Source organism: Ovis aries, chromosome 26 (assembly GCF_016772045.2).
Source record: "Ovis aries strain OAR_USU_Benz2616 breed Rambouillet chromosome 26, ARS-UI_Ramb_v3.0, whole genome shotgun sequence".
In the NCBI taxonomy this organism is placed as follows: domain Eukaryota; kingdom Metazoa; phylum Chordata; class Mammalia; order Artiodactyla; family Bovidae; genus Ovis; species Ovis aries.
The window spans coordinates 33,545,212-33,572,877 of NC_056079.1; the positions used below are offsets into that span (position 1 = coordinate 33,545,212).

Sequence of the window (27,666 nt, forward strand, 5' to 3'; positions counted from 1 at the left end):
CAACCAGTCCATTCTGAAGGAGATCAACCTGGGATTTCTTTGGAAGGAATGATGCTAAAGCTGAAACTCCAATACTTTGGCCACCTCATGCGAAGAGTTGACTTATTGGAAAAGACCCTGATGCTGGGAGGGATTAGGGGCAGGAGGAGAAGGGGATAACAGAGGATGAGATGACTGGATGGCATCACCGACTCAATGGACATGAGTGTGAGTAAGCTCTGGGAGTTGGTGATGGACAGGGAGGCCTGGCGTGCTGTGGTTCATGGGGTCGCAGAGAGTCGGACATGACTGAACAACTGAACTGAACTGAACTGACTGATGCACATTTATGTATCTGCATATATGTGAATATATATGTGTCTGTACGGATCTCTACGTATGTTCATCTATATAATAACCATGATAGCACTAAAGATGGAAGAGTTGAAATAAACTGGTTCAAGGTTTCTATAATTTATCTGAAAGAAATCAGTATTAACTCTATATAGATTATAGTATTTTAAAGATACTTACTGTAAATCCTAGAGCAAATATTTTAACATTATGCAAACTTATATAAAAAAGCCAATAGAAGAATTAAAATAAAATACTAATAGTTCATGAACACAAAATAAAGCAAATCATGGAGTAAAACCAAGATGAGACAAATAAGAAATAAGCAGCAAAATGACAGACTGACATACAGACTTACTAATAATTAACATAAATAGGCCCAAATCTGAATAAAAGCAGAAACTGTCTGGCTAAATAACAATCAAGAACAAATTACATGCTATCTGTAAGGATTGTATTTTAAGCCCAAATGCCTTCTAAGGTAGAAAGTAAAATAGCAGAAAGGAATATAACAGGAAAACAGTAAATATAAGACGGCCAAATATATTTAGTTTTTAAATACAAAATACAAAAATAAAAAAATATATAATAATGCCTAGACAGCATACTAAAAACGTAGAGGCATCACTTTGCTGACAAATGTCTGTATAGTCAAAGCTATGGTTTTTCCAGTAGTCATGTGTGGATCTGAAAATTGAACCATAAAATAGTCTGAGTGCAGAAGAATTGATGCTTTCAAATTGTGGTGCTGGAGAAGACTCTTGAAAGTCCCTTGAACTGAAAGGAGATCAAACCAGCAAATCCTAAAAAAAAACCAACCTTGAATATTCAGTCCTGGAAGGACTGATGCTGAAGCTGAAGCTCCAATCCTTTGGCTAACTGATGTGAAGAGCTGACTCATTGGAAAAGACCCCGATGCTGGGAAAGACTGAAGGCAAAAGGAAAAGGGGGTAGCAGAGGATGAGATGGTTAGATAGTATCACTGAGTCAATGGACATGAATGTGAGCAAACTCCAGGAGATAGTGTAGGACAGAGGAGCCTGGCATGCTGCAGTCCATGGGGTTGCAAAGAGCTGGATATGACTTTTAGTGACTGAACAATGACAGTGACATCAACATTGACAAATGCTTCAAAAAGATAAAAAGTATATAAGGAAGACATAACAATAATAAGTGTATATGGTCGTATATATATATATATATATATGTTTAAAATATGTGAAAAACATATCATAATTTACACATATATTAAATCTTTGGATATCTTGAAGCAATTACTGATAGAACTAAAGGGATACAGTGACAAATAGATGATCATATTTGGAGGTTTATTTCATATCTGTCAGTAATTTATAGAACTAGATTAAAAAAATCAGTGAGGGTGTATAAGACCTGAACAGTACTATCCACCACCTTAATATAATTGATATTTATAGCCCAATAAATATAAGGAGGAGGAAATGGCAACTCCATTCCAGTATTCTTGCCTGGAGAATCCCTGGGACAGAAGATCCTGGCAAGCTGTAATCCATAGGGTTGCAGAGTCAGACACGACTAAAGCGACTTAACATAGGCCAATGTATTAGACAGCTAGATTTAGACATTCTTTTTAAGTGCACTTGCGATATTCATCAAGATAATTGAAAGGCATTCAATGCAATTTGCCACAATCACAGAATAGATGAAGAAAAAAAAATGAGAAAATTTAGCAGCAATTCATTATAAACTCTCTCAGCACTCCACCAATAGAAGAGAACCTCCTCACTCTAATGAAGTACATCTCTTAAAAACTTGCAACTATTATCACACTTTCTGGTGAAAGATTCATTATTTCTCCTTAATATATGGAGCAAGATAAAAAGATTCATTCTTCCTGTTTCCTTTTAACACTGCAGTGGGTGCTTCTGCCATTGCAGTAAGGCAAGACAAAGAAACTCACATGAATGAAAAGAAAGATTAAAATTGTCTTTAGTCAAATTATACTGGGTCACATGAGTAGAGATTCCTAAATAATCTACTCCCAAAGGCTTCTAAAGCTAATTAATGAATGCAAATGAACCAAATTCCATAGATTTCTATGTAAAAACAATCAACAAATGGAAAATAAACTAAAACATGCAATTCCATATACATTGTCTTAAAAACATTAAACAGAGATAAATTTAACAGAATACATTCAAGAGCTGTGCAGCAAAATCTTTCATTGCTCAGATAAATGAAAGATTGAAATGGAGACATATCCCACTTTCATGGAGTGGGAGATACAGTATTGTTAAGATGTCAGCTCTGTATCATAATCCCAATCCAAACTCCACCATCTTTCTGTGGAAATTTACAAGCTAATACTACATGTATCTGGAAATGCAGAGCCTAAAACATTCAAAGCAAAAGAACAAAAATGGAGCATATACACTAATTTTCTGAAAATTTCAAAACTGTTTATAAAGTTGTAGTAAAACAGTATGGTATTGGCCAAAGCATAAATATATCCCATAATGAAACCATACAGAGAATCCATATATAAAACATTTACATGGTTAATTGATTTTCTGCAGTATATTGAGGCAGTTCAATGGGTGAAAATCTTTCCAACAAAAGTAACACATGAACTAGAAATTAATGTACATAAAATAAACGTTGATATCTCATCATACAGAAAAACTAACTGAAATGGATCAAATACTTTAAATATAAAAAAGCAAAAATCCTAAAGCTTTTAGAATAAAACATAGGAGACAGTCTTTCTGACTTCGTGATAGGCAAAAAATTCTTAGAGAAGGCAAATAAGAATGAGATTTTAAAGAAAAACAATGTAATTTGTACTTCATCAAGTTTATTGGAAGAAACTTTTTCTTTCAGGCTCTTTTAAGAAAAAAAATGCTAGAGTCTGAAATAGAAGAAAACATTTAGAATTCATATATGTTCAAACATATATATACACTATATATATCTGTGTATATCAAAAGCCAATTAAAGGACTCTTATTCAATTACATCAAAAGATAAGAATTATGATTTCTAGTCTGACATGTGAGAAGCTTAGAAGTCACTTCTTAGTCTTTGCAACAAGTAAAAAGCTCTCACATCCATCAGAGAAATGAGGTCACAGAGTAAACAACTGCCCCCCAAACTGGAAAAACCAACAGGTGAATGCAGAGAATCACAACTACTGGAATAGTAAGCCACAAGCTAAAACCTTTTGGGAACCAACATCTGGATAGGAAAACCTGAACTGTAATTGACAAATTTCTGGAGGCTTAATGTGAACTCATAGTTTAAAACTCCTTGGGAACAGAGTCATAGGAAGGCCCTCACACTTTACCTGCAGAAACTTGAACTGGTTGTCACAGTGAATACTGGAGAAAAGTCTTATGTTTCTGGCAGAAGGAGAGGAAAAGGAAACATTTTGAAATAGCCAGAGCATTCTCTGCTTAAGAAAGGGAAAGAGAAGTTAAGGAAGCAATTCCATTCACCATTGCAATGAAAAGGATACAATACTTAGGAATAAATCTACCTAAAGAAACAAAATACCTATATATAGAAAACTGTAAAACACTGGTGAAAGAAATCAAAGATGACACAAATAGATGGAGAAATATACCATGCTCATGGATTGGAAGAATCAATATAGTGAAAATGAGTATACTATCCAAAGCAATCTACAGATTCAATGCAATCCCTATTAAGCTACCAACAGTATTTTTCAGAGAACTAGAACAAATAACTTCACAATTTGTATGGAAATGCAAAAACTCTCAAATAGCCAAAGCAATCTGGAAAAAGAAGAATGGAATTGGAGGAATCAACCTGCCTGACTTCAGGCTATACTACAAAGCTGCACTCATCAAGACAGTATGGTACTGGCACAAAGACAGAAATATAGATCAGTGGAACAAAATAGAAAGCCCAGAGATAAATCCACGCACCTATGGACACCTTATGTTCGACAAAGGAGGCAAGAATATACAATGGAGAAAAGATAATCTTTTAATAAGTGGTGCTGGGAAAACTGGTCAACCACTTGTAAAAGAATGAAACTAGAACACTTTATAACATCATACACAAAAATAAACTCAAATGGATTAAAGATCTAAATGTAAGACCAGAAACTATAAACCTCCTAGAGAAGAAATAGGCAGAACACTCTCTGACATAAATCACAGCAGGATCCTCTATGACCCACCTCCCAGAATATTGGAAATAAAAGCAAAAATAAACAAATGGGACCTAATTAAACTTAAAAGCTTTTGCCAAATGAAGCAAGGTGAAAAGACAGCCTTCAGAATGGGAGAAAATAATAGCAGATGAAGCAACTGGCAAAGAATTAACCTAAAAAATATACAAGCAGCTCATGCAGCTCCATACCAGAAAAATAAATGATCCAATTAAAAAAATGGGCCAAAGAACTAAACAGACATTTCTCCAAAGAAGACATACAGATGGCTAACAAACACATGAAAAGATGCTCAACATCATTCATTATCAGAGAAATGCAAATCAAAACCACAATGAGGTACCATCTCACGCTGGTCAGAATGACTGCTATCAAAAAGTCTACAAACAATAAATGCTGGAGAGGGTGCAGAGAAGAGGAAACCCTCTTACACTGTTGGTGGGAATGCAAACTAGTACAGCCACTATGGAGAACAGTGTGGAGATTCCTTGAAACACTGGAAATAGAACTGCCATATGACCCAGCAATCCCACTGCTGGGCATATACACCAATGAAACCAGAACTGAAAGAGACACGTGTACCCCAATGTTCATTGCAGCACTGTTTTCAATAGCTAGGACATGGAAGCAACCTACATGTCCATTGGCAGACGGATGGATAAGAAAGCTGTGGTACATATACACAATGGAATATTACTCAGGTGTTAAAAAGAAGGCATTTGAATCAGTTCTAATGAGGTTGATGAAACTGGAGCCTATTATACAGAGTGAAGTAAGTCAGAAAGGAAAACACCAATATAGTATATTAATGCGTATATATAGAATTTAGAAAGATGGTAATGATGACCCTATATGCAAGATAGCAAAAGAGACACAGAGATAAAGAACAGACTTTTGCTCTGTGGGAGAAGGAGAAGGTGGGATGATTTGAGAGAATAGCATTGAAACATGTATATTACCATATGTGATAGATCGCCAGTCCAGGTTTGATGCATGAGACAGGGTGCTCAGGGCTGGTGCCCTGGGACAACCCTGAGGGATAGGATAGGGAGGGAGGTGGGTTCAGGATGGGGGACACATGTACACCCATGGCTGATTCATGTCAATGTATGGCAAAACACACTAGAATATTGTAAAGTAATTAGCCTACAATTAAAATAAATAAATTAATTTAAAAAAGAAAGTCTGCCCTTGCAAATACAGTTGTGTTGAAGAAGACAAACCCCCCAAACTAAGAATAACCAAACTTTTGATTCAAAGAGACAGTAAGGGGAAAATAAAGCTAAGAAAGGTATATTTAAACTGTCAGTACAGGATTACATGAGTCAATATATGAAATAAATAACCTTTTTAAAATATAGTATTGCTGCCTGTGGTGAAGCTGTTTATTGAAAATACCAACTAAAATACCAGTAAGGAAAAAGACAGGAAACTCAGCAGGAAACTCAAACTTCTAATGTTAGTAAATTGCAGAGTTTAGAACAAACTTGTTATTGAAATAACTGGGAAAATTTATCTAAGACACTGAATCATATAAAATGCAAATGCATATGGGGCCAGCTCCCAGTGAAATCAGAGGTCTGGATAGACCAGCCTGGCTTCTGGACCACTTTTGAGGGGACAGAGGTTTGAGGTTTTGTTTGACAGCTTCACATCAGAGACATTCCATATGTAAACATTTATTATGAAAGTGATAATATAAGAAAATGATAGTTAACAAGATACAGAATAACTATTTCCTGTAAGGTTTTGGCCCCTCAGTAGTGTATTAATATTGTTCCAATTATATTGAATATAGTGAAATGACACATTTCTTTCACAAACTACTGAATGAGATGTTGATTTCAGTAAGTCTCAGATAAAGAAAGGAATTACTCAAGCTGTGGATTTTAGGACATGCTTAGACTTTGTAAATAAATTTTGTATTGCACTTTTGTAGGAGTGTACCTAGTCATACATGATTGAGTAACAAAGCATTTGTTTACAGACGTGCACTCATCCAGGCTGCTGTGATGCTAGATTATGTATAAAGAAAAATGATGCAGTATGTGGTTCGGGGGAATGCTGTTCATCGAGTTGCAAGGTAGGAGGCAAACTGTATTTTATAATATCTAAGTATTAAATTTCTTGAGATACTTGTTTCAAGGAGATGGAAAACATCTCAATACTATATTTAGTCCTTCCTATAATATTTTGTCCAAGCAGCACTGGAGCCCTGTCACCCTTCAATCTACTTTGTAACCTATCATATCCAGGACTCTCCTGTACATAATGCCTGACTTTTTTCTTTCCTGATTTGACTTTCCATTTGTTTACCTTGTTACAAATCCTTCTTGGACTCATTGGGGTTTCTCTGTGATCAACATACATCTTGGACAACCTTATTAAGTTCTTGTTTTCTATCACTCTACTTCACATGAGTGCAGGAGGTTAGATTAGTTTTTTTTATTGGCTGACTTCTCTTTACTGTATTCTGGTAAAAACCCCTGTTCCTTCAGAATTCATTCAGATACTGTTACAACCATTCGATTCCTTAAAAAAAAAAAAAAAGCATTTAATGAATCCCTGAAAATTGCCCAGCACCCAGAACAATCTACTGGCATCCCAAGGGGTAAGAAATATACTCTTGAACAGGGTAAATGGCATGCATTCTTAAGATTGGAGGAGGAACATGGTTTTTTGCCCCATGTTTATTGATATAATCTATATGTAACATTATTTAAGGTATACAGTGTAACAAATTGCTGTAAGTTTGATTTGTGAAATGATGAGCACAATAAGGTTAGTTAACACATCCTCCACTTCACATACTGAGAACACTTAGGATTTACAGTTTTAGCAACTTTCAAGTAGATAATAACATTATTCTTAACCATGCAGTGTATTAGATCCCTAGACGGTTTTTCTTTTCTTTTTTTTTTTTCCATTTTATAGTTGATATTTTGTATCCTTAACTTACATCTTCCCACTTTCTTTATCCCACATCCTCTGGCAACCACCAATATGAGGAGTTTGGCTTTTTAACTTTTCACATGTGAGGTCATACAATCTTTGTCTTTCTCTTGTCTGACTTATTTCACTTAACATAGTGCCCTCAAGGTCCCTACTTGTTGCTGCAAATGGCAAGATTTCCTTACTTTTTTATGGCTGAATATTATTCCATTCCATTTCTTTGAATACATTCATCTATTGCTCAACACTTAGGTCATCGCCTTATCTTGGCTATGGTGAGTAATGCTGCAATGAATATGGGGGTATACCTATGTCTTCAAGACACTGGTATTATATCCTTCAAATATATAACCTGGATCAAAGCAGTTCTATTTTTACTTTTTGAGAAACCTCCATACAGTTTCTCATAGTGACTGTAACAATTTATATTCCCACCAACAGGGTGCCAGGGTTCCCTTTTCTCCACATCCTCGTAGCTTCAGTCGTGTCTGACTCTGTGCGACCCCATAGATGGCAGCCCACCAGGCTCCACCGTCCCTGAGATTCTCCAGGCGAGAACACTGGAGTGGGTTGCCATTTCCTTCTCCAACATCCTCGTAAACACTTGCAATTTGTTGTCTTTTTGATGATAGCCATTTTGACAGGTGTGAGGTGATACCTTATTGTGAAATTTTATTTGCATTTCCCTGATTAGTGATGCTGAGCATTTTTACATGTGCCTGTTGGCCATCCATATATCTTCTTTGAAAATATGCCTATTCAGGCTCTCTGTCCATTTTAAAATCAAGTTGTTTGCTTGCTTGCTTGTTTTTTTAAAAATATTGAGTCATATGAGCCTGTTATATATTTTGGATATTAACCCCTTAACAGATATGTGTGTGTGTGTGTGTTAAGTTACTTCATTTGTGTCTGACTCTTTGTAGCTCTGCGAACTGTAGCCCACCAGTTGATAGGATTTTTCTGGTGCTCTGGTGATTAAGAATCCACCTGCTGATGCAGGGGACACGGGTTTGATCCCTGGTCTGGGAACTAAGATCTCACATGCTGCAGGGCAGCTAAGCCTGTGTGCCGCAACTCGAGAGCTCTCACGCTGCAACTATGGAAGCCCCCATGCTCTAGAGCTCATGTGCTACAATAAGAGAAGCCACCACAATGAGAAGCCAATGCACCCCAACTGGAGTGTAGCCCCTGCTTGCCATAACTCGAGAAATCCCATGCACAACAACAAAGACCCAGTGCAGCTGAAAATAGATAAATTAATTAATTTTAAAATGCCTTATAAAAGAGAAGGTAGAGTTCAATACAAGGATTAGAGCAGAAGGAAAAGTGGAGAAAAATAAATAGGACTGAAAACACAGTGATTTCTTAACCAATATCAAAGAAAAATTGGTTCCAGTTAAATGTGACAGCTGAACATCACTCTACTTTACTCATATCCCTAAAAGTAATGTATAGCAGTGAAGAACAGAAAAAATAACAACAAAAATATACAGACCAAAGGTCAGTGAACTTTGGATGAAATAGAAGAGTGGTGCTATGAGCTGATACGCATTTACAGTCTGTTTGCAGCTTGAAACTGTTCACTCATTCACTAATTTAGAAAATAGTTTACTCCACACGGTCTTTTGGTGGGTATTGCAGAGAATAAATCTTCAAACAAACAAACATTAAAGATACAGCTTTGTATAATGATAAATGATTTAAAAATACAGTAAGCTAATATAATAGAGTGACTGAGAGTGTATTTTAGCCAAGCTAAACAGAAAATGTCACTCTAGGGAGTGACATTTGAGTTAATACATAAATGACAAAGAGAAGAATTTGCGTAAAAGATTCAAGAAAAAGAAGCAATAGAAAGATCTTGAACTGGGAATTCAATAAAGGAATAAAAGTGGTATGCTCTTCAAGTTTAATGATGGATAAGGAAAGAGTGTATTGGCCCTTGTTTATGTGTTTCTTCAGAATTGTTAAGCCATGTTTTTCAGTGCTTCTGATTAAAAAACAAATGTCTAATTCATATTGATTTCCAAAATATGGATTTTTTTGTTGGAAACGCTGATTCAAATAATGATTATTTAAGAAGACTGTTATACATGTTTCTAAAATGTGGTTGACAAGTCAGACATTTTGTAAACTATCTCGTTTTATAGGCAATGAAATAAAACTCTGTAAGAATTCATTGAAATACGACTATTTAATTTATCACTCGATTTGCTATAGCAATGTGGTAGGAGATGGTACACTGGACTGAGTCTATGGGATAATCTCAATATGCTTGGCTATGGTTTTCTGCTCAGTTCTAGTGACAGATTGACTTCAGATGCCATGTTTCATGTATTATTTCCAGGGAAAACCTCCCTGAAAGAAAAAGTACATACAATTTTTGATTAAGCTTTGGTCATGTACCAATTATATTTATTTGTTTTGCTTTTGTCTATCTAGTCTCCCAAACCTTAATGAAGCATTATCTTATAAGTTTTGCCTCAAATCCTGTTTTGTGGAGGGTAGGACAGAAAGGGTCAGAGATGTAGACGAGGGCCAAGTTTTATAAGGTCATGGTATGTTACTTATCTATTATTGCTTAACAAGTTATCCCCAAACTTAAATTATCCTCACAGTTTCTATGGGTCAGGAATCTGGATTAAGCTTTGCTAGGGCTGGCTTAGGGTCTCCCACAACTATGCTGAAAATAGAAAAGATATAGAAAACATTTACCACACTATCAAGCAACTGGACCAAATTGACACCTACTTAACACTCCACCCAGCAACAGCAGAATATGTATTATTTATAATAATACATATCTTTGAGGATGGACATGCTAGGCTGTAAAACCAGTCTCAGTATACTTCAAAAGGCTGGAATCATGCAAAGATTGCCCTCTGATGACAGCAAAATTAAATTAGAAATTAACAAATGAAGGGAATTTAATAAATCCACAAATACTAGAAATTAAAAAACACACTTCTCAATAATCACTGTGTCAAAGAAAAAATAATATTAAAACATTAGGCATTTTGAACTGAATAAAAAGCAACATATCAAGAGGTGTACAGCTAAAGCAGTACTTAGAGGGAAAATTTTAGCTTTAAATACTCAAATATATTGAAATATCTAAATATTTAAATAAACTATTCTATAAGGTTGTACTTTATAAATGTACAAAAAAGAGAGAATTAAATCCAGAGTCAGCATCATGAAAGAAATAATGATGGTTGAGAGGAAATCAGTGAAACCAAAGTTGCTTCTTTCAAAAGGAATCAGCAAAAATGGACAAACTTTTACCTAGACCATGAAAAAAAGAGAGGTAACATATCACCAAAATTAGAAATGAAAGAGGAGAATCCATACGGATCTTACATGATTTAAAATAATTATAAGAAAATATACTAAACTAGTATATTCAAGCAAATTAGACAATTTATGTGAAATGGAAAAATTCCTAAGATGCAAATTACCAAAACTGAGTTAAGAAGAGATAGAAATTCTGAATAGGCAAGTGTAAAATTGAGTTAGGAACTTAAAATCTTTCCACAAAGTAAAGCCCAGATCCAGATATCTTCACTGGTGAAAATTGTCAAACATTTAAAGAAGAAATAATAATGTTTGATAACATTGTGTATTGGTGTATGGTGTATTGTGTATTGTGTGGTATACAACACACCACAGTCTCTCCCGGAATATGTAAGAAAGAGGAATACTTTAAAACTCATTCTAGATGACAGTGTTACCTTAATACCAATGCCTCACAAGAAAACTACAGATTTCTCATAAATACTGATGCAAAAATCCTTTTAAAATTACAAACAGAATCCAGGAATGTATGAAAAGAATGCCACCATGGCCAAGAGGGATTTATTTCAGTAGTGCACATTGATTTAATTAATGTAGTACACCATATTATTTAAATAAAGGAAAATAAAATACATGATCATTTCACAATATGCAGAAAAATGATGTAGCAATATAACTAATGGAACATACTGTGTATAGGACAGGGAACTGTACTAAATGCACTGTAGCGACCTGAATGGGAAGGAATTCTGAAAGGGAGAGGAGATATGTCTGGCTCTTGAGAGTCCCTTGGACTGCAAGGAGATCAAACCAGTCAGTCCTAAAGGAAATCAATCCTGAATATTCACTGGAAGGACTGATGATGAAGCTCCAATATTTGGCCACCTGATACAAAGAGCTGACTCATTAGAGAAGACCCTGATGCTGGGAAGGACTGAAGGCAGGAGGAGAAGGGGATGACAGAGGATGAGATGGTTGGATGTCATCACTGACTCGACAGACATGAGTTTGAGCAAGCCCTGGGAGATGTTGAAGAACAAGGAAGCCCAACGTGCTGCAGTCCATGGGGTTGCAAAGAGACAGACATGACCAAGCGACTGAACAATGACAACAAATACATATGGCTGATTCATTATGCTGTACAGTAGAAACAAGATGCAACATTGTAAAACAACTATAGTCCAATAAAAATCAATTAAAAGTAGAAAATGTAATAACCACTCGTTTATAAAATTGTCTTCAAGTTATAAATAGGAAGGGACTTAATCTTACACAGAGCATCTATGAAATACCTACAGCTAACATCATACTAATATCAAAATTCTGAGTCCTTTCCCCCTAAAATCAAACACAAAGCGAGAATACAGATTTCCATTACCTCTATTAAACACTGTACTAGAGACTTCAGACAGTACAGTCAGGTAAGGAAAAAGAAATAAAAGACATTCAATTTGGAAGGGAAGAAGTGCAACTCTCTTTCTTTCTTTGCAGATAACATGATCTTGCATATATATAATGCTGCTGCTGCCGCTAAGTCACTTCAGTCATGTCCGACTCTGCGACCCCATGGACGGCAGCCCACTAGGCTCCCCCGTCCCTGGGATTCTCCAGGCAAGAACGCTGGAGTGGGTTGCCAGTTCCTTCTCCAAATGCATGAAAGTGAAAAGTGAAAGTGAAGTCGTTCAGTCGTATCTGACTGTTCGCCACCCCATGGACTGCAGCCTACCAGGCTCCTCCGTCCATGGGATTTTCCAGGCCAGAGTACTGGAGTGGGGTGCCATTGCCTTCTCCGGCATATATATAATAATCCTAAGGAATCCACCAAAAATACCCTTTAAAACAATTAAATGAGTTTATAAAAAATCATAAGATACATAGTCACAGTACAAAAATGAATTGAGTTTCTATGTAATTGCAATGAACAATCTGAAAGTGAAATTAAAATCCCATTCACAGCAGCATTAAAATACTTAGGAATATTCCTTTTTTTTTTTTTTAAAGCAGAGTCTTTTTAAACATTTTATTTATTTATTTGGCCGTGTTGGGTTCTAGTTGCAGCACACAGGATCTTCGCTCTTCTATTAAGGCACTCAGACTTTCTAGATACTCTTTGGTATGGGGATCTTAGTTTCCTTACCAGGGATGGAACCCTCATCCCCTGCATTTCAGGGCACATTCTTAACCACTGGACTGCCAGGGAAGTCCCAGGAATACTCTTAACAAAAGAAATGCAAAAGAAATACACTTAAAACATTTGTGAGAAAAAGAAAAAAAAATCTAAGTGAGTGACGGAATACTCCATGTGAATGGATTGGAAGACTCAGAATTGTTATGATGACAATTCTGTCCTTTCTTAGAGGTCCCCAGTACTGTCTCTAGGTTTAATGAATCAGTAGAGAACTCAAAGGACTCAGCATATAGCATACTTGTGACTATTGTTTTATTATTTATTTATTACAAAAGACACAAAGAAAAATCAGTTTTTCATCATGGATTTCCTTCTTCAATGTCTTCTAATTTTCAGCGTGCAGATCTTATATATCCTTAATTAGCATTATTCCTAAGCATTTTATTATTTTTGATGCTATTATAAGTAGGATTTTTTTTCTTAATTTCTTTTGTAGATAGTTCATTTTTACTGTAAAGAAACAACTGATTTTTGTATGTTGGTTTTGTATCTTGCAACTTTACACAATTCATTTTTATTCAACAGTTTTTTGGTGAAGTCTTTTTTTAAAAAATGTTTTTCTATATATAGGATGTTGTCATCTGCAAACAGAAATTGTTTGAATGTAATTTATTTCTTTTTCTTGACTCACTGCTCTGGCTAGGACTTTCAGTACTAAGTGGAATAGGAGTAGTGAGAGAGGGAGTCCTTGGCTTGTTAGCTGTGGGATTATCCTATGTGGCCTTTATTATGTTGAGGTACATTCCTTCCTATAGCTAAGTTGATAGTTTTATTATTATGAAAATATATTAGCTTTTGTTAGAGTTATTAACAAATTTATATTATTTTTTTCTATGTCTATTGAGATGATCACGTTATTTAAATCCTTCATTCTGTTCATGTAGTATATTGCATTTATTGATTCATGTATGTTCAAGCAAACCTGGATCCCAGGGCTAAATCTCATTTGATGATGGCATATGAACATTTTAATGTGCCATTGAATTTGGTTTGCTAGTATTTTGTTGAGAATTTTTGCATCTGTTTTCATTGGCATGAAGTTTTTTTTCCTTGAGATGTCTTTGCCTGACTTTGTTCTGAGGGTAATTCTGGTCATGCAAAATGAGTTTGAAAATGTTTTCTAGTGTTCAATTTTTTTTAAGAGATTAGGGAGGATTGGCCTTAATTTTTCTTCAACTGTTTGATAGAATTCAACCGTGAAGCTGTCAGATCATCCCAGGCTTTTCTTTCTTGGGAGGTCTTTGATAACTAATTTAGTGTCTTTGCCCATTATAGGTTTGTTCAGATTTCCAAATTTTTCATGATTCAGTCTTGGAAGGTTATTTCTAGGTTTCTCTTAGTTTATAAAATTTGTTGGTATATAATTATAGTCTCTTATCAGCGCTTGTATGTCTGTGATATCTGTTGTAATGCCTCCTCTTTCATTTATAATTTCATGAGTTGTCTTTTTTCCCCTCTGTTAGCCTAGCTAAAAGTTTGCCAATTCTATCTTCTCAAAAAGACCAGCTCTTAGTTTTCTTTGATGTATTTTTTAAATCGTTTTTCAAATCTCTATTTTACTTATTTCTGCTCTAATATATATTATTACCTCCCTTCTGCTAACTCTGAGCTTGGTTGTTTCTTCAAGTTGGAAGGATGCTTGATCTGATTTCAGTCTTTTTAAATGTTTTAAGACTTGCCTTTGGCCTATGCTCTATCCTGGAGAATGTTCTACCTGTACTTGAAGAGAATGTGTATTCTGGTGCTACTGGATGGAACGTTCTCTGTATGTTTCTTAGGCCCATTAGATATGTAATGTTGTTCAAATCTAGTGTTTTGCTATGGATTTTTCTGTTTTGGATGATCTAGCCAATATTGAAAGTGTGGTAATGAAGTCACCTATTATTATTACTGTTTGTGACTTTCTGTCTTTAGTTCTGTTAATATTTGCTTTGCATATTTAGGTATTCTAAGGTTGGGTGCATATGTATTTGTAATTGTTATATCCTCTTGATGAATTTATCTCTTTATCATTATATAATAACTTTCTGTGTCTCTTGTGAGAGTTTTTGACTTAAAGTCTATTTTATCTGATATTAGTGTGCCCTCCGATATTTTTATCTGATTTTATCTGATAGTTTATCAGATGTTAGTGTGCATCACTGACTCAATGGACATGAATTTGGGTGAACTCCAGGAGCTGGTGATGGACAGGGAAGCCTGGCGTTCTGCGGTTCATGGGGTTGCAGAGAGTTGGACACAACTGAGCAACTGAACTGAACTGAAGTGTGCCCCCTGCTCACTTTGCCATTTTCATGGACTACTTATTTCCATCCTTTTGCTTTTTGTGTATTTGTATCCTGAAGGCTTAAATGAGTTTCTTGTAGGCAGCATATAGTTGTCTTGTTTTTAGTCCATCTGCCTACTGTGTCTTTTGATTGTTGAATATAATTTATTTACTTTCAAACAGCAAAAGAGACACAGATGTATAGAACAGTCTTTTGGATTCTGTAGGAGAGGGCGAGGGTGGGATGATTTGGGAGAATGGCACTGAAACATGTATATTATCATATGTGAAACAAATTGCCAGTCCAGGTTCAATGCATGAGACAGGGTGCTTAGGGCTGGTGCTCTGTGATGACCCAGAGGGATGAGATGGGGAGGGAGGTGGGAAGGGGGTTCAGGATGGGGAACACATGTATATCCATGGCAGATTCATGTCAGTGTATGGCAAAACCATTACAATATTGTAAAGTAATTAGCCTCCAATTAAAATAAATAAATTAATATTAAAAATAATTAAAAGAAACACTTGCCCGTTAAAAAAAAAGTAATGTTTGACTAGGAAGGATTTGCTATTGCCATAGTGTTGCTTTCTGTACATTTTGTAGTTCTTTTGTCCCATTTTTCCTCTTTACTTTCTTACTTTGTGATGATTTTTTGTGTGTGTGATGGTATGCCTTGTTTCTTTTCTCTTTATATTTTGTGTTTTGACTAAAAGTATTTTCTTTGTGATTATCACAAGACTTATAAAAACATTTTATGGTGATAACAGGCTATTTAAGATAACAGCTTCAATTTCATATAAAATTCTACACTTTTACTTCTTTCCCCTCACATCTCATGCTATTAATGCTATTATAACATTTTTAATAGAGTGCATCCTTGAACAAATTGTTGCAGTTCTAGTTATTTTTAATGCTTTTATTTTTTGACTTTTATACCAGAGTTATAAGTGATTAACATAGCACCACATTATGTATACAGGGCTTCCCAGATATCTCAGTGGATAAAGAATCTGCTTTCAACACAGGAGGTGCAGGAAACATAGGTTCGATCCCTGGGTCAGGAGGATCCCCTGGAGGAGAGCATGGCAACCCATTCCAGCATTCTTGCTTGGAAAATCCCATGGACAGAGGAGCCTTGCAGGCTACAGTCTATGAGGTCACGAAGAGCTGGACACACTGAAGCAACTGAGCATGTGTGCCTATTATGTATAGTATTGGAGCATCTGAACTTTACTGAATACTTACTTTTGCCAATGGTTTTTATACTCGTATATGGTTTCATGAAGCTAACTGGCATCTTTTCATGTTGACTTAAAGAACTCTCTTCAGAGGGCATTGTGTGTGTGTGTGTGTGTGAGAGAGAGAGAGAGAGAGAGGTCTAGTGGCAATGAACTTCCTCAACATTTGTTTTCCTGGTAAAGTTTTATCTCTTCTTCATTTGTAAAGGACAGCTTTGCTAGATATAGTTTTCTTAGCTGGCAAATGCTTTTCTTTGGAATTACCCTCCCACGCTTCATGCTACAAGGCTTCTGTTCAGTAGTCTTACAGTCTTATGTGGCTTCCCTTGTGGTACATCTGTTTCCTCTTCTGTCAGTTTCCTGCCCTTTCTCTTTGCTCCTTTTGGGACTAACATATGCATACAGTGTTTATTTTGATGACGTTCCAGAAATACCATAGAGTTTCTGTATTTTTTCTTCTTTGTTCTTCCAACTGTATAATTTCAAGTAATTGTCTATGAGTTCATTGTTTCTTCTGCTTGATCAACTGTGCCCTTGCAGCTTTTGTGTGAAAATTGTCAGTTCACTTTATTCTTAAGATCCAGAATTTATCTTGTTCCTTTAAAAAAAAAAAAAACAACCCCAAAACTCTTCGTTCGATGTCTCATTTTGCCCATGTATTATTTCCCAGATTTTATTTATTTGTCTATCTGTTCTCTCCTATAGTTCATTGAACTTACAATGATTAATTTTTCTGTCAGGCAGTTTGTACATCTCCATTTTGGGGTGTCTTCCACAGAGATTTATTTTGTTTCTTTGGTGGTATCTTGTTTCCTTGATTCTCTGTGTTCCTTGAGTCTTGGCATTGCTGTCTTTGCATCTGAAGAAGTCGCCATCTCCTCCTGTGTTAACCAGCTGGCCTTGGGAGACAAAGAAGTTAGCCCAGCTAGAGTTCAGAGCGTCTCTCAGACCTTTCCTGTGGGTGTGTTTACTCCATTCGTCTCACTCCCTCACAGTGGGAAAGATTAGGATTGTGTGCTTTCTCTCAGTCTTGCAAAGCCAGTATGAATGTGGAAAGCCTCCCATTTATTTTCCCCAAGGTAGTGCCTTGAAGTGTTCAAAGTTGCGCACCTTCTCTGAGTTAGGAGGTTCCAGCCAGCTGCTGACATCCATGTGCACCAAGTTGTTGGGGATTCACGTGCACCATCTGCCGGAGAGTGTGGGATGTGTGGAACGCCTGAGCTGTGTGTCCTCAGGCGAGGCATCCTATTGGCAAGAGCCTGTGAGCCAGTTCTTAGGATGCTGGTTGTTGTGCTCCACACACTATTGCTGTAAGCTCCCATCCCTTTTCCCTATTCCTCAGTGTCTCCAGGGTCTTCCCTGGTAGCTCAGTGGTAAAGAATCTGCATGCTAATACAGGAGACCCAGCTTCTGATCCCTGGGTTGGGAGGATCCCCTGGAGAAGGAAATGGCAGCTCACTCCAGTATTCTTGCCTGGGAAATCAAGAAACCCAGGAAATAAGGTGTCTCCAGACTATTCAACCAGTGCCATTTCCCTCAGTGTTCTGGGTCGGGTAGGATGAAAGTGGGCTTCGTGGCCAGTGTCTCAGGAGGCTGGGGAAACCCGGCTCTCATATCACTTTCACTTTCCTCCGCAGGAGAAATCACAGGCCACCTTGGGTGAGAGGTGATGTGGGTGAAGTGCAACTGTTCTTCTCACCCACTTCAGTGCATCAACTCACAGATATTTTTACTCTCCAGGGGACTGGAAATTTTTTTGGAGGGGGGCAGGATTCTATGGCTCCCACAAAGGTGTTCTTATTCATGGTATATACAGTCTGAAAATCACCTATTTTCCCATTCTGCTGATACCTCTCTCCTCTTCTTTTCCATTATTGATCATAGTATAGTATTAATTATTCATATTAATGGTAACTTGAAAAATTAATCAAGTTGTTGAAAACAGCTAGTATAGTGATGTAGAGTCATTACTGTGCCCAGAAGGGAATACATTTTCTGCCTCAGAAACCAAATTCACATGCCCACAGGGATACCTGAATAACTGCTGGTGAGACTGGGGGCAGTGTTTATGATTCTAATTAGTCTCTGAGCCCAATTATGGAAAGGGATATAGCCCAGGCTATAATTTTTCTGATACAGTAGTTTTTTTTACTATGCAATTAAGGCTGGTGTAATTGTCAGAAACAATAAATTTAACCCACTCATCCCTAGTTCAGTTGTATAAAGTGACACACTTCTATACCCAGATTATACATTTTATATACAGACTGACAGTCTTGGCAAGAATAAAAATATATGTAGAACGACAAAAAAACAAAAATATTTTAGGAGAAAATGATGTGAAACAAGGAGTCAGAAGGTTTAAAAAGTTAAGGTTATTTGGGAATTAAGAGAGCCATGGAAAGAAAAATAAACCCACTGTAATGAAGGAAGCAAGTACAATGATAAAGCTTGATTCAAATAACTTTTGAGGAACTGGGTATTTAAATACTGAAGAAGTTGGGTGAAATAAGCCCCTCTAATAAAGCTATGTACTGTATGATTCCAACTATATGACATTCTGGAAAAGGAAAATTCTAGAGACAGTGAGAAGATCAGTAGTTGTCAGGCACGGAGGAGAAGATGAATAGGAAGAGCGTGAAGGACGTTCAGTCAGTGAATCAGTTGGTTCAGCCGTGTCCGACTCTTTGCGACCCCATGAATCGCAGCACGCCAAACCTCCCTGTCCATCACCAACTCCCGGAGTTCACTCAGACTCACGTCTATCGAGTCAGTGATGCCATCCAGCCATCTCATGCTCTGTAGTCCCCTTCTCCTCCTGCCCCCAATCCCTCCCAGCATCAGAGTCTTTTCCAATGAGTCAATTAATTCTTCACATGAGGTGGCCAAAGTACTGGAGCTTCAGCTTTAGCATCATTCCTTCCAAAGAAATCCCAGGGCTGATCTCCTTCAGAATGGACTGGCTGGATCTCCTTGTAGTCCTAGGGACTCTCAAGAGTCTTCTCCAGCACCGCAGTTCAAAAGCATCAGTTCTTCAGTGCTCAGCTTTCTTCACAGTCCAACTCTCACATCCATACATGACCACTGGAAAAACCATAGCCTTGACTAGACAGACCTTTGTTGGCAAAGTAATGTCTCTGCTTTTCAATATGCTATCTAGGTTGGTCATAACTTTTCTTCCAAGGAGTAAGTGTCTTTAAATTTCATGGCTGCAGTCACCATCTGCAGTGATTTTGGAGCCTCCCCAAAATAAAGAGTGACACTGTTTCCACTGTTTCGCCATCTAATTCCCATGAAGTGATGGGACCAGATGTCATGATCTTCATTTTCTGAATGTTGAGCTTTAAGCCAACTTTTTCACTCTCCACTTTCACTTTCATCAAGAGGCTTTTTAGTTCCTCTTCACTTTCTGCCATAAGGGTGGTGTCATCTTAGGGCACTGCAAGTGCTCACTTATCTCCACCTAAAATGTAAAACAGCAGGAAAGAGCTCTAATATACATGGAGTTTGAGTGATTATGATGTGTCAATGTAAGGTTGTCAACTGCAACAAACGCATCATGTGCTTGGTTGTATGCAGCAGAGGTTATAAGGAAAATCTCTGTACTTTCTCCTCATATTTTCCATGATCCTTAAACAGCTATGCAATAAAGTTTTAATGGTTAAAAAAAGAAATTAGAATAAAAAGAAGATTGCCAATTATACACATTTGTAAAGAAAAAAGTCTGCACTCTGAAAAAGCAAATAGAATACCTTCTCATTACATTTATATGTGTTTTCTTTTAGAAACTATTTTGATTATTGGTTTTGATTTGAATGTTAACTATATAAGCTTAGGCAACACAAATACTGTGTCTTCCCACCCATTGCTTGAAGAACTTGTGTCAGATTTGCCGCAGGTAGTGGATACTCGCTGACAATAAGAGAAGTATCCAGAAACTCTTTTTGTGAGGTGTGGCAGTAAATGTTATATAAGCTGGGGCTTTAGTCCATGGATGGAGTCCCAAAGAATCGGACACGACTGAGTGACTGAACAACAACTAGGACCTTGAAGCTGGAAAAATTTTGGCTTAGTTTGTGTAAGATACTGATGATAGCCATGAGGTATTGGGGCTTGGGCTGAGTGAAAGGCTTTGCAGTGGTGATATTTAGATATTTGTTTGCAAAAGTAGATATACATAAAGGGCACCCTGAATCTATGAGCTAATAGTAAGCACTGAAGAGATTAGAGATATATAATTGGGCAAGTCATTTTTTATAGTTGTTTTCAATGTGGTATGTAAAACAAACCTTCTCTTGTGTGTCCTTCAAACTTTTTTCTAAATGTTTATGAAGCATATTTAGTGTTTTGTGAATGATTGCTTATTTTCTGCTTATGGATGGCGTATGGAGAAGCTGGAGGTTGCACATGTTGAGTATATTCTTAGTGAGTTGAAAGCAATTTTTATAATTGTTCCTTATCTCTACTTTCTTACTTTGTAATAATTATGATAGTCTCCTTACCATTCAGTTTCTTGTATCTCACACCATCAACACCCACTCCTTTATGCACAGTAAATTCAATCACATAAATGTCTGTGCAGCACTTACATAGTTAACAGGAAGACAGTTGGCTCATTGCTGTTAGCTACTGGGGGAAAAATGGGTGGAAATTTCAAGCCTGAAGAGAAAGAAAACTTGGGTATCATTGATGTATAATTTTTTCTTATGTTTCTTTTTTCCTCCAGATAAAACCAGTTAATACACTTTGTAGGAAAGCAGTTGATGAATGTGACTTTGAAGAATTTTGTAATGGGAATCAATCAATCTGTGCGCCTGACACTTATGCACGTAATGGAGAGACTTGTGAGTCGGGTGATGCCTACTGTTATGGCGGACGGTGTAGGTCTATTAACAAACACTGTAGCAGATTAATTGGAGAAGGTAATGACCACAGTTTTCCTTGTAGTTTCTAAATTCTGATTATCCCAAGTGGTGTTATTTAATGCTATAAAAAATGTAAGTGTGATTTTAAAATAAGTGTATACTATGTATGTATGTGCTAAGTTGCTTCAGTCGAGTCTGACTCTTTTTGCGACCCTATGGACCATATGGATTGAAGGCAGGAGGAGAAGGGGACGGCAGAGGATGAGATGGTTAGATGGCATCGCAAACTCAATGGACATGAGTTTGGGTAAACTCTGGGAGTTGGTGATGGACAGGGAGGCCTGGCGTGCTGCAGTTCATGGGGTCACAAAGAGTCGGGCTTGACTGAGCAACTGAACTGAACTGAACTGATAGACCATAACCCACCAGGCTCCTCTTTGCATGGGATTCTCCAGGCAAGAATACTGCAGTGGGTTGTCGTGCCCTCTTCCATGGGATCTTCCCAACCCAGGGATTGAACCCATGTCTGTTATGTCTACATGCACTGGCAGGCAGGTTCTTTACCACCAGTGCCACCTGGGAAGCCCATACTACGTATAGGCCCAGTGTATATTAGTGTTAAAGGAAGTAAAATTTTCTTGATTCTGAGAAAAATCTTCAGATCCCCTGGAGGAGGAAATGGCAACCCACTCCAGTATTCTTGCCAGGGAATCCCATGGACAGAGGAGCATGGTGAGCTACAGTCTATGGGGTCACAGAGTCGGATATAACTGAAGCAACATACACACTCACAGTTTTCTAGAGTGGCTCCACCAGTTTACATTGCTGCTAACAGTTCATGAGGATTCCTTTACTCACATTCTCTCCAGTATGTGTTATTCGTGTTCTTTTTGATGATAGCCATTCTGGCCAGGTGATATTGTTGTTTTATTTGCATTTCTCTCTTTGACATCTTTTCAGCATTTGATGGCCATTCACATTTCCCTTTTGGGAAAATGTCTCTTCAGTCCTTCTGTCTACTTGGATATTTATTAATCATTATTTTGTTATGTGGTATCTGCAACAAAAGCAGGACAGGTTTATAGTCAATGACAAATGGCTCATTTGAAGCAGATCATTGACTGTTAAGTCAGATACAGAAGAGAAACAGCTACCCAGCAAAAGCTGGCTGGAACACAGCTTTGGATCATATCATTTCTGATGCTTTATCTATTTTCTGTGATATATCAAATTATCCTTCAGAATCATACATGATTCAGTTTGTTGATGGGTTGGTTCTAAAAACAAAAAATTCATGATGATTTTCAGAGCTTGAACTGCTGTTTTCTCTGTCAACTGCATCAGTCATGGTTTGATCAGAGAAGCAGAACCCCTAGGAGATACATGGAATGTAGGATTTATGTAGAAGTTTGAGCTTATGATCCACCTCATCAGCTAATTGTTTGACTTCTACTTTAGCTGATTTCTATTTTTCCTCTAAACATTTTCCTAAAAATGTGAAGAGAAACTGCCAAATCACCATGCACTATATTAATACATTCAAGAGAGCAGAGCAATAACATGGTTCAAAATGATCTCTGGACACCAACTCCAGGATGACTCTTCCAAGTCATGAAAATTCTGTAAAAGACAAAATGTATAAAATGAAAAAAGAGGTAAACAAAATGATAACAATTTCAGAATGAACTCTATGAAACCTTAAAGTACATGGAATAAGATTGATGAGAATCTTCCTGTTATGGGTTGAAATGTGTCCCCCTCAAAATGATATGTTAAGTCTGTTAAAATATTCAAAGAGTACCATTTAGCTGATCTAAGCAAGTTTTACTTTTTTGCTTCATGAAGCAGACAATCTTCCCTCTCAGGAGTCCAGGGAACTATGAAACAAGGAAACAGGACTGTGAGCTTGTATAAAAGAAGGCAATCAGGGAGTAAGGGAAAAGTATTTGGCTTCCACCAGTTGACTGGAATTGCATATCAGACCTTATTTAGAACAAAGAAATCATTACAGCTTCTTGGCGGTTGGGTTTGGCTGGCTGGACATACTGTGTTCTGGTCAAGGGGAGTATTTATAGGACCATGAAAGTTATCTACGTCTTGGTTTGCTGACCTGGCATCTCACCAGGAATGGCTCCATCTTGGGCCTAGAAATTTATTTCAATAAGTCCTAATATCCCCAGTAGCTCAAATATGGGTGTATTTGTAAATGGGGTCTGTACAGAGAATATCCAGTGAAAGTAAGGTCATTAGAGTGGGTGCTACTAAAGTATGACTGGTGCCCTTATAAAAGGGGTGATTTGGGCATTCAAGAGGGAAAGCAATCTAAAAACAAAGTGAGAAGATGGCCAGGTGACTGGGGTGATACATCAATAAGCCAAGGAATTCCAGGGATTGCTAGTAAACACCAGAAGCTAGGAAAGACAAGGAAGGATTCTCCTCTAGATACTTCAGAGAGAGGACAGCCCTGACCACATCCTGGCTTCTGACTTTAGTCTCAAGAACCGTGAGAAAACAAATTTCTGTTATTTTATGCCACCTAGTTTTTGATGCTTTGTTACATCAGCCCCAGGAAACTAATGGGCTAGCAATGCTTCCTTACATGGGATAATTCATAGTATGGTCCTATGACAACTCTTTTTAATGTATTCTTCATCCTAGCTCACCCTCTTCAGGTTGGTGTGTAAACTGTACTAAAAACTCCCATGGGCACCCATCGTCTACCTTGAAAATTCCTTCAGATTTACCTTGTATGTATTTTTGTTATTCTTCATAGCTCAGTTGTGTCCGACACTTTGCAACCCCATGGACTGCAGCACACCAGGTTTCCCATTACGGAGTTAGCTTAAACTCATGTCCATAGAGTCAGGGATGCATTTCATACTCTGTGCCCCCTTCTCCTCTTGCCCTTAGTCTTTCCCAGCACCAGAGTCTTTTCCAGCGAGTCGGCTCATTGCGTCAGGTGGTCAAACTATTGGAGCTTCAACTTCAGCATCAGCCCTTCCAATGAATATTCAGGGTTGATTTCCTTTAGGATTGACTGGCTTAATCTAGCTGTCCAAGGGACTCTCAAGACTCTTCTCCAGCACAACAGTTCAAAAGCATCAGTTCTTCAGTGCTCAACCTTCTTTATGGTCCAGCTCTCACATCCATACATGACTACTAGAAGAACCATAGCTTTGACCATATGGACCTTTGTTGGCAATGTAATGTCTCTGTTTTATTTAAATATGTTGTATAGATTTGTCATAGCTTTTCTTCCAAGGATCAAGTGTCTTTTAATATCATGAGTGCAGTCACTCTCCACAGTGATTTTGGAGCCCAAGAAAATAGTCTGTCACTGTGGCCAGTTTCCCCCCATCTGTTTACCATGAAGTGATGGGACTGGATGCCAAAATCTTAGATTATTGAATGTTGAATTTTAAGCCAGCTTTTTCACTCTCCTCTTTCATCTTCATCAAGAGGCTCTTTAGTTCTTCTTTGCTTTCTACTGTTAAAGTGGTGTCATCTGCATATCTGAGGTTATTGATGTTTCTCCCTTCAATCTTGATTCCAGCTTCTGCTTCATCCAGTCTGGCATTTCGCATGATGTACTCTGCATATAAGTTAAAATAAGCAGGGTGACAGTATATAGCCTGGATGTACTCCTCTCCCAATTTGGAACCAGTCTGTTGTTCCATGTCCAGTTCTAACTATTGTTTCTTGACCTGTATACAGGTTTTGCAGGAGGCAGGTAAGTTGGTCTGGTATTCCTATCTCTTTAAGAATTTCCACAGTTTGCTGTGATCCACACAGTGAAAGGCTTTAACATAGTCAACGAAGCAGAACTAGATGTTTTTCTGGAATTCTCTTGCTTTTTCTATGATCCAGTGGATGTTGGTGATTTGATCTCTGGTTCCTCTGCCTTTTTAAAATTCAGCTTGTACATCTGAAAGTTCCCGGTTCATATACTGTTGAATCCTAGTTTGAAGGATTTTGATTGTTACCTTGCTGGTGTGTGAAATGAGAACAATTGTGTGGTAGTTTGAGCATTCTTTGGCATTGCCTTTCTTTAGGATTGGAATGAAAACTGACCTTTTCCAGTCCTGTGGCCACTGCTGAGTTTTCCAAATTTGCTGGCATATTGAGTGTAGCACTTTCACAGCATCTTTTTAGGATTTAAAATAGTTCAGCTGGAATTCCATCACCTCCATTAGCTTTGTTTGTGGTAATGCCTCCTAAGGCCCACTTGAATTCACACAACAGGATATCTGGCTCTAAGTGAGTGATCATACCAACGTGGTTATTCGTGTCATAATAATTTAGTCAACCTTTTCTGTACAATTTCTTTTTTCTTTTAGGGGCTAGAGGTGCTCCTTTTAGTTGTTTTGATGAAGTAAATGCAAGAGGAGATAGATATGGAAACTGTGGCAGAAATATTTGTGAGTTTAGGTATGTATTTAGAGAATTATAATTTTGTTTGGAATATAGCTTGTATATTGCTAAGATTCTGGAATACATGTACAAACTAAAATGCCATTTTATAACAGGTTTTCTCTGTTTTATGATCTGAGCTGAACAATATTACCTACTTCCTACAGATAACATGTGTTCAATAGCTATAATGTTATATCAATGACCATAAAATCATGTCTATTGATGGGATGAGGTAGTCATTGTGTGAAGTCCTTTATATATACTTATATTTATACTGTGTATTTAAATGTATATTTATATATATCAAATGTTTGTAGTTAGAATCATTTATCCCATTTTACTAATAAAAAAAATGGAGCACCAATAATCACTTGCTCAAATTTCAGAAGCTAATATAGAACAGATCAGGGCTGTCAGATTTCAAAAATGGTTTATTTTTCCCTTGCTACATTTCCTCACGAAACACAGAGAGCCACATCATACATGAATCAATATGCTCCTAAAATTTACTTACAGAAAACTTTTGAAATTTGGATTTAAATTATCAAAATACTTTTTAAAGTTAGCTGTATCAGCAATCTACTTTATTTCTGTAAATAATAGTTTTTTTTTTCTTCTTTATGCTTTTAGTCACACATTGTGTGGAAAATTAGTTTGTGCCTGGCCACATAAAACTTTAATATCACAAGCAAATTTATCTGTGATCTATACGCATTTACGAGATGAAATATGCACATCAGCATTTCTGAATGCTGAGAGGTTACCTAGAGATACATTTACCACAGTTGAAAGACCTGAAGACAGAGATAAAACATTTGTAGAAGATGGCACTATATGTGGCCCTGGAATGGTAATTAGAAGTAAAAATTTTAAGTGTTTTAACAATTATATTTTATACTTATGCTGATTTTGATAATATACCAACCAATGCATTTTAAAATAGCCTTATAGAGGTGTCATTTATCATAAAATTTTTTTATTGTAAGTGCACAGTTCATTCAGTTCAGTCACTCAGTCGTGTCCCACTCTTGGTGATCCTATAGACTGCAGCATGCCAAGCTTCCCTGTCCATCACCAACTCCCAGAGCTTACTCATGTCCATCAAGTCAGTGATGCCATTCAACCATCTCATTCTCTGTCATCCCCTTCTCCTCCCATCTTCAATCTTTTCCAGCATCAGGGTCTTTTCCAGTGAGTCAGTTCTTTGCATCAGGTGGCCAAAGGATTGTAGCTTCAGCTGCAGGATCAGTCCTTCCAATGAGTATTCAAGACTGATTTCCTTTAGGATGGATTGGTTGGATCTCCTTGCAGTACAAGGGACTCAAGAATCTCCTCCAACACACAGTTCAAAAGTGTAAATTCTTTGGTGCTCAGCTTTCTTTATAGTTCAACTCTACATCCATGCATGACTACTGGGAAAACCATAGCTTTGACTTAGACGGACCTTTGTCAGCAAAGTAATGTCTCTGCTTTTCAATATGCTGTCTAGGTTGGTCATAACTTTTCTTACAAGGAGCAAGAGTCTTTTAATTTCATGGCTACAGTCACGATCTGCAGTGATTTTGGAGCTGCCAAGAATCAAGTCTGTCACTGTTTTCACTGTTTCCCCATCTATTTGCCATGAAATGATTGGACCAGATGCCATGATCTTAGTTTGCTGAATGTTGAGTTTTAAGCCAACTTTTCCCCTCTCCTCTTCCACTTTAATCAAGAGGCTCTTTAGTTTTTCTTTACCTTCTGCCATAACAGTGGTGTCATCTGCATATCTGAGGTTACTGATATTTCTCCCAGCAATCTTGGTTCCAGCTTCTGCTTCATCCAGTCGGGCATTTCACATGATGTACTCTGCATATAAGTTAAATAAGCAGGGTGACAATATACAGCCTTGATGTACTCCTTTCCAAATTTGGAACCAGTCTGTTGTTCCATGTCCAGTTCTAACT

General features: G+C 37.2%; 1 protein-coding gene across 1 annotated transcript in view; it reads left to right on the forward strand.

Annotated features, from left to right (window-relative positions):
* The window catches only part of LOC101119791 (disintegrin and metalloproteinase domain-containing protein 5-like), a 73,624-nt gene that overhangs the window by 32,816 nt on the left and 13,142 nt on the right, over positions 1–27,666 (forward strand). The window contains exons 12-15 of the mRNA XM_060406941.1: positions 6,494–6,589; positions 21,172–21,367; positions 25,648–25,738; positions 26,354–26,573. Coding sequence (XP_060262924.1) covers positions 6,494–6,589; positions 21,172–21,367; positions 25,648–25,738; positions 26,354–26,573 — 603 coding nt within the window. The remainder of the gene's footprint in view (positions 1–6,493; positions 6,590–21,171; positions 21,368–25,647; positions 25,739–26,353; positions 26,574–27,666) is intronic.